At 43.0% G+C, this 12,391-nt stretch overlaps 2 protein-coding genes across 2 annotated transcripts in view; one reads left to right on the top strand and one right to left on the bottom strand.

The window, feature by feature from the left end:
- The window catches only part of AASDHPPT (aminoadipate-semialdehyde dehydrogenase-phosphopantetheinyl transferase), a 536,215-nt gene that overhangs the window by 260,589 nt on the left and 263,235 nt on the right, over nucleotides 1–12,391 (top strand). The window lies entirely within an intron of this gene.
- The window catches only part of GUCY1A2 (guanylate cyclase 1 soluble subunit alpha 2), a 150,435-nt gene that overhangs the window by 131,005 nt on the left and 7,039 nt on the right, over nucleotides 1–12,391 (bottom strand). Inside the window, exon 2 of the mRNA XM_083436409.1 lies at nucleotides 1,803–1,864. Within this exon, the coding sequence (XP_083292535.1) occupies nucleotides 1,803–1,864 (62 nt within the window). The remainder of the gene's footprint in view (nucleotides 1–1,802; nucleotides 1,865–12,391) is intronic.

The raw sequence follows: 12,391 nt of genomic DNA on the forward strand, positions 1-12,391 counted from the left end.
TGCATCGTGCTGACTCGGCCAGCTATCAGTATCAGACTCATCCCAGTATTACAAGCAGGAGAGTGCTGTGGTCCTCTTTGTGGACTTTCCAGAAGCCTTCACAATTGGCCGCTGTGGAAATGGAATGCTGGATGAGAATGGACTTTTCCAAAGAAAAAGTATTATCATAAACATAGTTTACTGTATTGCTACAACACCATTCTGCTTCACTCTTTCGGCTATCAACACAGTTTTTCCTTTCCTTTCTAACAACACAGTGTTACTCACGTATGTAAAGCATTAACTGGAGTAGCACATTCTCTCTAGCAAGGACTAGGTGATGTATTCTTACGTTTAGCACAATAGAAAGGCAGTCTGGCCGAGGTCTGAAATCATTTCCACAAGGCAAATATATCTGAACTGTTTATAAATAAACCATTACATGATTCATTCTACAGAAAGGTCATAGGACTGTATTTACACTCTGCTAAAAAAAATATCAGAATCCTGAACCGGGGGGGGGGGGGGGGGGGCGGAATCCAACTACCTTTTCCTTTTTAAAACAAAAAAGGTAAACCTATCCCCATAATTAGTTATGTTATTTGGTGCTGATTTCTTTATTGATCTCTTCTGCAAAAACTCCAAGAAGTGTGCAACATTAGCGTTTGAAACAAAACATTACAATACAATACAATTCACAAGCCACATACAGTTTCTCCATAAAATAGTCCCAAAATAATAAAAACTAAATGTTTTTTTAAAAAAACCTGTTAAGAGCTCAATCCATATCTTTCCCTTCCCATGCTATTGAGCGCACACACAGCATTTCTTTGAGCCAGTAGCACAAAGCTTTCCCCAACTTATGAAATAAGCTGAGCTACTTCTTAAAAAACTGGGAAGTAGCGCCACAAAGGGCTTTTTATTTTATTTTTTTGGCTGGAACTCACTGGAACTCAGTTCTGGCACCTCTCAAGGTGGGCGCCATCACCATTATAAGAGAAAAAGGGAGCTGTTCCTGGTGTATTCCAGCACCTCATTTTCTAGAAAAAATCTAGTTCCACATATTCCTGAGGGAATCCAAATTCACCCCCAGCTGAGTCTTAAATCCCATTCTGTTTCTTACAATGCATCCCATGCTAAGGGCTCATCCATACGTCTGTTTGTCCTGTGATTTCTAGGAACTGCTTTCCCCAGGAAAACCCGCTCTTTACTGTATCTAACCCTAACCCTAACCCTAACCCTAACCCTAAATCTAATAGGGTTTTCTGCCCTATTAATTTAAGTTTAACGTTTGTTATGTTAACGTTTGTGGCGATTCAGTGGTAGACAGTAGGTTTCCCCAGGGAAAGGGGTGGGACAAAAAAAAAACACCTCTTGAACCCATTCCTTAGAAATCATGGGACAAAGAGAAGCGTGAATGATCCCTAAGAGAAATTCCTTGGCTGTGGACAAAACTGTATCAGTAGCTTATAACGAATAAACGGATCTTTCTGCGTTGAGAAGAAAAAGCTAGCCTAAGCTGAGCAGTTGTGGGCATCCGAATTATATGAACAGCAGCACCACAGCCATTTGAGAATTGGCGTAACAAGCTAGCAATGAAGAGCGCAAAGGGGGAAGGGCCATAGCTCAGTGGCAAAGTGTCTGCTTTGTATGCCAAAGGTCCCAGGTTCAATCCCCGAGGTCTCCAAGTAAGGGCAACTTCCTATGCGCCTATGAGGTGTTCATGTTAGCAAACATCATAGAATCATAATGTCAATTGCTTCTTATTGTCACCACCATCTATCTATCCACTCGCCATTTTTTGAGAAATGCGCTCTACTTACCCAATAACTTGATGCTCGTAATGTTGCAGTGTCCTCTGGAGAGTCTGCTTTATGGTCTGAGGCTACAGAATAAACAAAGAAAGAGTGGTTTTGTTTTTTTATTAAAAAAAAGTTATTAGCAGTTCGTCAGCCAGCCTAGCGCTCAGCACGATGTCTGGAGGTGACTACTGATTTTATCGCTTAATCTAATGTATGGTGTGTTTCTTTCCCAATTACACTTTTTCTCTCTCTCCTCACACATCTGCTGTGCTTCCCCCAGAGAAACGGGAAGAAAGCAGCCCAGAAGTAGCAAGCTGTGCTTCGTTCTACAAACACATCAATATTTCAGGGCTCTTCCCTGATATTTTAGTCCTCCGTTAAATCAGCAGTGGTTTCTTTAGCCAGCGCTGCTTAATACAAAAAGCAGCAAACAGAAAACACAATGGGCCCATTCACAAGTCGCAGCGCATCATAAACCATAGCTCATCTTGCACAACTGACTCAGGCACACTTTGCTCCACTCCACTCGTGCCGAGAGCAATAAACACACAATCCTCTGGCTTAGTGTTACATCTTAACCAGACATCATGGTTTGTTTCATGTACAACAAACCATAATCTGCAGCCCAAATTTGCTCTTGATCATGGCAGAGACATAGCGTTCAAACATAATACTAAGACGGGAATTATGGTTTGTTTTCTCCTGGTGAGGAGAAGAGTGGGCATGATTCACTCATGAGCAGTACGCCACATGATAGCTTCCAGCAGCCAATCGGAAGCCACGTCGGACGTTTGGCTTCCAAAAAACGTTCGCAAACCGGAACACTCACTTCCAGGTTTGCGACATTCGGGAGCCAATTTATTCAACAACTAAGGAGTTCGACTACCAAGGTACAGCTGTATTTCTTACCCATCCTTCACTGTAAGAGCCCAGCGCAGGCTGGAAAAATGCAATAAAAAATTCTGAAAACAAACTGCTACAATTAATTCTTTAAAAAAAAACATTCATAAGGGATCAAAGCAATACAAATGTGAGGACCACAAAACAAAATACCTCAAAAGCCAACTTAAAAAGGTGTATCATCAGATTATGGTGAGAACTGTACAGTACACTGAATATGATAGACCCAGCTCTGTGGAGCCAGTCACAGGGAAAGCCCTCTCCTGGTCTGCTATTCCCCACACTTTGAGCAGGGAACAACCAAGAGGGCCCACTTTGCTGATCTCATCACCCGAGAAGGTGGGTAGGGATTAAAACAGTCTTGTATGCATAAGGTTTATATGCTGCTCAACTTGAATTGTCATCAGGCCAACTCACAATTAAAAAAATCAATAGAAAACAAATACAGTGGTACCTTGGGTTTAAGAACAGTTCTGTTTACAAACGATTCGGTTCACAAACTCCGCAAAACCAGCAGTGTCCCGGTTTGCAAACTTTACCTTGGTCTAAGAATGGAATCTGAATGGTAGAAGGCCTCATTAGGGGAAGTACACCTCGGATTAAGAACAGTTTCGGTTTAGGAACAGACTTCTGGAACGGATTAAGTTCATAAACCGAGGTACCACTGTATTATCAAGTAGAACAAGCAACACAAAAGTTGCACCAGCAGAAAAATGAGTGTAAAACCAGCATGAAACTACAAAGAAACGCAAGAGCAACAAAGAAACAGCACTAAAAAACAGGAAGGAAAACATAACTATGAGACAGTGACAGACACAGGCAGGAGAAAAAGGCTGGAATGGATCTGTAGCTTCTGCTTGCATCTGTCACTGGAAGCAGTCTCCTGCTTTCTGCCACTGCTGGGGCCAATCACCCAAGTGTCACTTGCAGATCCATTCCAGCCTTGTTCTTCCGCCTGCATCTCTCTCTGCTTCATTCCTCCTCCCTTCCGCCTTCATCTCTCCCCATCAATGCTTCCCTGAGTCATGGCAGCCGAGGGAGCCAGGGTTGCCACCTCGTACTGTCTCTTCCCTACTGCAATACCTGTAGGAGTTCTTATATGACAGTGATCATTCATTTGGCATGCATCTTGATTTGCTAGCAGGATGTTTCTATGTCCCCCATTTACAAACCTTTCTTCATCCCATACTTTTCAATGCATTTCCCTGTCACTTTCCAAGCTGCAAAGAAGTCCCATTCTTTTTTCAAGTGGATTTGTTGAGCTAGAGCGACAGACCACTTTAACCTACTTTAATTGTGGAAACCTAAATTTCCAGGCATGTGCTTGAATCCCCCCTGCAAAATAGTGACAGTCTGAAGGCGCTTTAATTTCGCATGGCACAGCTGATGTGTGTGTTTGAGCCTGCAAATGCGTGGATAAAATGGTTGCTATTTATTGCAAAAACAAAACTGGGAAGATTACTCACATATTACTTAATTTTGATAAATGTGGCTTAAAAAAACACATTAAGAAAATCAGGTTGGCAATAATGATCCCTGCGTGGACTCCAAATTGCAGAGGTGAATATAAATTGCTTTTAATTACATGTACTTCGATGAGGGACCTTGAACTTCAGCTGTATTTTAGGTCTCGAACGCTGAATTCAGTCATCTTTCCCCTGTCCTGTCAATATGCAAGAAAAGGAAGGCCATCATGCCAAGTCAATTTAATAAAAATTGTGATAAATCACAGCTCAATTATTCTCGCTGCAACGGCAGCACAAACGAAAGATCCATACAATGCCCAATATCAGCCGTAAGTAGAACGCACAACTTGTAGGAGCCTGCTTCTAACAGCAGGAGCTAGCAATTTACCTGGCCTTTTGCATTTAGATGTGCAGCTCAGCATAGACTCGAAAAACAAAGAAGGGAAATAGGGTTAAGCCTTTGAACAGGTTTGGGATTGTTGTTGGGGTTTTTTTTTTAAAAAAAATCAAGTTGGCAATTACATCTGCTCTCAGCAGGAGTCAAATTTACTGTCTCAGGAAAGCATTTAAAAATCCGATGTGCTCTAGCAAAATAAAATAAAATAAAAAATCAACATAAGCTCTATCTAAATGAGACCACACATAAGGAAGCAGCTTCCTCCCATTTGGAGAAGCAGGTGTTTAAAACCTAAGGACCTGATGGAGCAGAAATTCTCTTCTGATGCGGCTTGGGGGGTGGGGGAGGTCAATTTAGCAGCTCCACAGCACCAATTTTTGCTGAGAAGAAAGGGATAAAAGAAGAACACAGTGTTCATCTCCCAGGAATTAAACTCTTTCTCCATTGACTTTTATCTTGAAACCTGAGGTCAATTTGACCAGTTGCCAGATTTTGCACAATTAAAATGAAACAAAGAAAAACTGGCAACTCTACAAAGACAATACGCAATTAAATTACGCAAACAGTAACCTGCCTCTTTTTTAAAAAGCATTTGTTTCGCTTTGCATTATTCACCAGCGTCAAGTGCTCTTAACCTGTCTACGTCCCTATCTTTTTGTTACTATTATTATTCATTGAATTTATCTTCATTTGCATCACTTTCATCATACGATTCCTATTCACAGATACCTGCAGTTACAGGAAAACAGAAAGCCAAGACAAAAATGTTTTCTGCAGCTGTGAGGTTTTGTGGAATAAAAAGCTGTCCTGTCTGAAGCGAAGCATTTTAGAAACATGTCCTTTCTCACTTGTGGTAAAGACTACAGGCCCTATCTGCCTTAGGTGTTTAAGGCAGTGTCATACCACATTGAACACCATGGCTTTCCTCGAAGAATATTAGGGACTATAGTCTGTTAAGAGGGCTGAGAGTTTTTAGAAGATCCGTGTTCCTCTCATGGTGTTACAACTGCCGGAGTAGCTTAACAATCGCAGGGGTAATCGTAGCTCTGTGAGGGGAATATGGTCATGTACCACAATACATGACTGGTGACCGTGAGCCAAATCCACCCTGGTTGATCGCAATTAGAGCATCAAAATTAGGAAACTACTTTTGGTATCATATATTTTGGACGCCTCATTACACAGAGCGCCTCCGGCAGTGACTTCGCAGTCTAACCTCCAAGTTCATTATCTCATGAGGATATGTGACACTTACACCAAAGTCACAACTGTGTGTTATCACTGTGGTAAATGGACAACAGCTAACTGGTAAAATTTAATCCAGATTCTCAGCCACACACATTTAGGAAAGAAAAACAACAAGAAGAATCCCAGGTCTTATTTAAGAAAAGGCATGTGCCTCCCAGTGTTTCAAACCATGCTGATTCTGCCTCAGGAGAACTTTTCTCATGAGCCACAATTAAACATGGAGGACTTCTTGTTCTAAACACTTGCTAATTTTGTAATGATAACATTGGTATAGTTGTTGTGAGGTTATTGTGTGTGTTTGTGTTTACAGTGGTACCTCTGGATGCGAACGGGATTGCATCTGCGTCACCGCGTCTGCGCATGCACGCAACGTCATTTTGAGCGTCTGTGCGAGCTGCAAAACCCGGAAGTAACACATTCTGTTACTTCCGGGTCGCCGCAGAGCGCAACCCAAAAACGCTCAACCTGAAGCAACTTTAACCCGAGGTATGACTGTATTTCTTTTTCTAAAAAAAACACCACAATATTTACTGCTGCTTTGCAACTTAACTTAATCTAGAGTGGGTCCTTTGGATCTCTTTCCTACTCCCTAGTAAAATATCTTCCCTACCCCAGTTGTTGTCAGGGGGCAGGCCCAGTCCTACCATTAGGCACAGAAAAGGAACTGCTTCAGGCAGTAGGTGTCCCTCCCAACAGTCTCCCTAAGCCGTTAAACCTGCTCTGCACCTCTTAAGATAGCCTACTGCACTCAGGTAGAGTGCAGGATGCTGTTCCAAGGCTGGTGCTAAAATAAGATTCAACTCCCAATCCAGTTTATTGGGGGGTGAAGGAGGAACACCGTATTATCCTTTGCTTCAGGCAGCAAAATGTGTCGGGCCCAATAAGGTGAAAGATAGGGGACTCTTAATGAAGCCTACAAGCCTCACCCTCTGATCCCCCCGTCCCACTTTTGCTAAAGTATGCCTCCATGAAGACTTCTAGAGGCAAGGGGATGACGTCCCCTCTGCCCTTATGGTAATTTGGGCATTTTGCCTCTCCTTCCATAAAATCTGAAACAGCATATCCAGCAAGTATGTTAGAAGGGCTTGCCAATGGGCTTCATCCCCAGGGTTCCCGGCCTGTGGAAATCAAGCACAAGAACCCTAGCCTTATGCCTGAGCTACTCACTTTCCGTAGACTGCCCTTTACGAAAATGTAGAATGTGAAGCTACTGTTAGAATTCCTGCTCCATGATTGCAGTCATGGGATTGTTGTCTTTCAAATGACGGTGTATGTTTTGACTCCACAGAGTGGGAAGTGACGGAGACAGGATGTTTGTGTTACTGTGTTCTGTGAAGTGGGACTATTGTCCTTTGTTCTTTTCCTCTTTGCTGTCTGATGCTAGAGAGAGATGGAGCCATGTTGCAGTGCTCCGTGTGTGTTCATATGTAAATAAAGTAGATTAGCCAAAATGCTGAGTTGCTGAGGTCTGTCATGAAAATCTGCGAAAACTCTGCAGATCCCTAAGTGTGCCGGTGTCTGTTGGCATCAGTCGCTGTGATGTTCGGGCAGAAGAAAGCTCTTGAAGCTCCCAAACGAACGACCAGGAGGGAGAGAACATACCAGTCAGGCATGTGTCTCTATCAGGGTCCTACTCGAGTGCAGACTGAACTCCTGACAGCTACACCTTCCTCTTGAGATTAAAAGCTGTTTAGACATGCAAGTGTATTACCTCTAAAAGCCGGGGGAAGGATGCAGATGAAGATCACTGAATACAAGCAAATATTTAAAAGCAACCAATGTCACAGGTTACATTTGAGCCGAAAGGAAGTCTGTGGAGTTTGGAAATCCAGAGCCTAGACACGCCGCCCATCTCTGACAGAGTCCTACTACTTCTTGGGGGAAAGGTTCCATCTAAACCTAATAGGATCCTCCCCTCACTTCTCAGCGAGAAGCTAAGTGACTTCTAGCAGAGCCATTAAGGCACTTCAACTGTCATGCACTTATGAAGTGCATGCTTAAAATGTTTAAAGCGCACCAAAGTTAAAGATCTGAAGAGCACAATATGCTCGCCAAAGGAGCCACTTGGTGAGGATAACTGGCCCAAAATATAAGAAAAGGGAAACTTAAAAGTCCTGATAATAACTGGCAATCACCAGGAAATGCTTTTCATCTTCAGTCTGGGCTTAAGTGGGCAGGCCTACAACCCTAGAGAGCAGTGGGGAGGCTGGTCGGTTAGGCTGAATAGCACACTAGTCTGTGTTGCCCTTGTAAAGGTAAAGGTAAAGAATGCTGTTCCTGGGATTCGAACCGCCAACCTTCTGATGGGCAAGCCCAAGAGGCTCAGTGGTTTAGACCACAGCACTACCCACATCCCAATCTACCCGGCCCCACAGTGCAAATCAACTCCAATGCAACAGATATTTTGGGGAAGTGATTTCCAGATAGTAGAATGGAAGTCAAAAGAAGATGAATGCTTTGTGACTCAGATCATGTGCTGCTTACTGCCTAGACAAATATAGTTGGAAATAGCCCTTTACCAGCTCATTGTCCCTTCCTATAACTGCCAGAAATAAAATATAAGATACTAACCAAGGAAATATGCGCAAATTAGCATGATTTGCATCACTTATGCCAGTGTGGTTGGGGATGTTGGGGCTTGTTATTATCTTTATTATGATTTGCAGTATTTACAGCACATTCTTCATTAAATATTTTCAACTGCAGAGCAAGAGGGGAAAGCAATAAAAATAAACACAGAGAAACAGCAATATACAAACACTGCAAAATCATATAAACAGGTCCAAATAAACAACAAATTAACAACTCCACCATAAAGCAAACAAAATCACAGTGGAAAAAAATATTTTATTTTTAAAAGCCATGCTCCAACCTGGGGCTGAAAAATACGCTAAAATTCTAAACATACAGTGCAAACCTGCTCCAAATTAAGTCCCACTGAGTTGAATGGGACTTGTTTCCAGATAAGCATATATAACATTACAGCTTCAAACAAATAAATATACTGTAATTATGTTTATTTGGTTATTTAGGCTGCAATCCTAACTCTACTTTCCTCTGCGTAATCCCCAATGAATTCAGTAGACATGATTAAGATTGTGCTGTTAGTTAATAAGTGACTTATAATTTTATGACAACTATCCACCTATGTTTTCTGTGTCTGGTTTATGCTTAATTATTACAACAACAATTTTATTATTTGTACCCTGCTCATCTGACTGGATTACCCCAGTCTTTTTGCAGACAACTTGCTCAAAGCATTTTCACAACGGATTTTCTAAGGTTTATAACTCTGTTGTCTCTTGCACCCACAGACTGGTTTTTCACTTGTTACGTAGTCACAAGGCTACATTTCCGATTGGAGTCCATTTTTCACTGCCAGTTATGCACATGTCTTTGCAGATTATTTTTTTTGCTTAACCGTGTAATTTCTAACTTTTCGCAAGTGCTGACAACAACCAGCAACCTGCATCGCTCAGAGGAATAGTTTACAGAACTTTTCTGTGTTCTGTATAACATTCTACATAAGGATATGGCTCTCCCGTATGCTACAGAAAACTCACTTATTTTTCTTTCTTTCTTCAACTTCCTTTTTCCAACATCTCCTGCTTTCTTCCATCCATTTCGTACCTGCCAATTACCAAGTGGAAGCACAGCATGGGAGAGCTCCCCCCTGTGCTAAGACAGCATTGCAAAGAAATTGCAAGGTAGCAGCTTTCAGCTAAACATCAGGGGAAACTTCCTAAGCCATTCAACAGTGACACAGACTGCCTCTAGAGATGGGGAGCTGGTGCCCAATGGGACTGGCAGGGCAGAAGGCAGAGAACTCATTGGAGGAAGAGCCAGGGCCAATGACAGGTGGAGCCACAGAATCATAAAATCTCAAAATGGAAAAGACGGAATAGACCCCGAGGGTCATCTAGCCCAACCCCCCTGCAACGCAATGCAGGAATCTCAAATTGCAATGGTTGAGGTCCAACTGTTTACAGCAATGGGATTCAAAACCAGGGGATGAGTAGTATGGTGGTTTTCAGCTTCAGTGGAGCAAGAATAAAAAGGTAAAGGTAAAGGTACCCCTGACCATTAGGTCCAGTCGTGGCCGACTCTTGGGTTGCGGTGCTCATCTTGCTTTATTGGCCAAGTGAGCCGGCGTATCCGGGTCATGTGGCCAGCATAACTAAGCCGCTTCTGGCGAACCAGAGCAGCACATGGAAAAGCCGTTTACCTTCCCGCCGGAGTGGTACCTATTTATCTACTAGCACTTTGACGTGCTTTCGAACTGCTAGGTTGGCAGGAGCTGGGACCGAGCAACGGGAGCTCACGCCATTGTGGGGATTCAAACCGCCGACCTTCTGATCGGCAAGTCCTAGGCTCTGTGGTTTAACCCACAGCACCACCCGCGTCCCGGAGCAAGAATACAGATGGGCCATTGGCAATCTCTCCCCATCGTGAAAATGGCCCATTAGTGAGACTGAAAGAATGAAAATAGAGGGGGGGGGGATGACAAATCAAACGCTTGTCTGATCCACTGCAGCTGGAAGCCAGGAACACCGCAGTGCTGAGCATAAGAGTCCTGGCATCACAGAACTGTAGAAATGGAAGGGACCGCAAAGGTCATGTCATCCAAACTCCCGCAATACTAAGGAGGAGGAAGCTGATAGGCAACGTTGCCTCCGAGATGAGCTGTAAGTAAGGCAGGCAGGTGGGGGCTGGCTGGGGGTAGACTGCTGTTGCTGGGGCAGTGCCCCATTAGCTCTCATACAGCAGCTTCTGTATGAGGGTTCAGACTGGAGCTGGATGCCTGCTTTTCAGAGATGCTGTAGTTGCATCCTGCGTTAAGTCTGCACCAAGCGGGAGTTGGACTAGATGACTTTGGAGGAATCTCTCCCGGTTCCAAAATTCAATTATCCTAAAGACTCTCTCATTACTGAAGAGAACAGCGATCATTCGCTTGGAACCAATTCGCGTATAGCTTGTACATCACTTGATTTCTCATCTTTTGCATCACAGCTAAATGCATGAGTCAACTCCTTTGAAAATATTTGCGTTTGAGATGATGTGGAAGTTCTATCTGGGGTGTTTGATCTCCAGTTTCAAGTCACCCACTTGATGCGATAGTCATAAAATGATGGGCATGTGTATTATGTGTGAAATCAGCCCACAAAGAATTGTGTTTGACGGATCCTGCCTTAGAATAAAAAGGCTGGGCCGGATAACCTTCAGTTCCTTTCTAAATTTATACACTGCATACACTCCAGTTATCTCTAAATTTAAGCACAGAATAAAAGCAATATAACTCAAGCATTGTTAAATGTAAATCTGGAGCATCTTTAAGCTCCTGGTCCTATGTAGTGTGATAGAAGGTGAAAAAAGTTGTCCCAGGCATACACAATTCATAATCCATCAATCCGAATGTAAACCACCAGTCATTTATGACAACCACCAAGAGTTTGACAAGCGCCCTAGTTTTGCTGCCTGTCTACAACTAAAAAAAATAATGAAGTGATTGTCACATATCTGGCAGGCCACAATGCGCACTAGGTGGGCTGTGCTTGATTTGGTGGGTCAAAGACTCATAATGTGCAAAAGCACCACTTACTCCAAATCTAGGTAATCCATCTAGCAATCACGATTATTAAGATTTAAGAAATAATTTCTTGAATGTTCCAATATTCTGGCATGTACGGTTACTATTCTGGGAGAGAAGACTCAGGCAAATGGAACTGCCATTGTGCAATGCAGCCATCTGATCAGAATGAAATATTTTGCATCTGAGATTCAGATCTAAACTCCAGGATAACAACACACCGCAACGTGACACTTGCCTCTATTTCCCTTCCTAACACATAGTTTGGAAACAATGATATTATAAATGTCAATGAAGTATCGTAATCTGCAATTTAATCATGATCAAGGATCGCAAACCAGGGTTTGAATCTGGTTTGGGAGGGAGGCGATTGCTAGTTCAGACATGATGATAAAACAGGCATAGGCAAACTCAGCCCTCCAGATATTTTGGGACTACAACTCCTATGATCCCTAGCAAACAGGACCAGTGGTCAGGGATGATGGGAATTGTAGTCCCAAAACATCTGGAGGGCCAAGTTTGCCTATGCCTGTGATAAAACATCACCTGAGCTAAACAAGAAGAAATGAGTTGGGTCTGCGGAAACTCTGGGACCAGAAGCAGCCCTGCCCCCAATCTTCCAAACCATATTGCTTTGCATATGAACCATCATAGGCAGCCTTTGCTAATTCACTATCAGCCTAAACCAGACTCCCCTCCCCCAATCTGCAAAATTGGAATAGAAATGCCAGCAAAGGGCAGACTTTGGCCTTTCAAATTTAAGTGGTGCCCTGTGCAAGCCCAAAATTTGGCACAACCCCTGATTCTCGCCTGCCGTTCTGCTCAGTTCACTATGTCACAGTTGCAAAGCCCTGCAACGCCCCAGCAGATCTTGCAGTTGTGATAAAGGCATGCAATAATTTTGTAAAACAGTTTGAACACTCAGAAGCACTATATAAATTCTGCTGTTCTTATGGGAAACCTGCAGTGTATTTCGGTGCACAGGATGTTTTTTTTACATGGAGTCAGTCCA

Source organism: Podarcis tiliguerta (assembly GCF_965153285.1).
Source record: "Podarcis tiliguerta genome assembly, chromosome: 4".
Classification (NCBI taxonomy): Eukaryota; Metazoa; Chordata; class Lepidosauria; order Squamata; family Lacertidae; genus Podarcis; species Podarcis tiliguerta.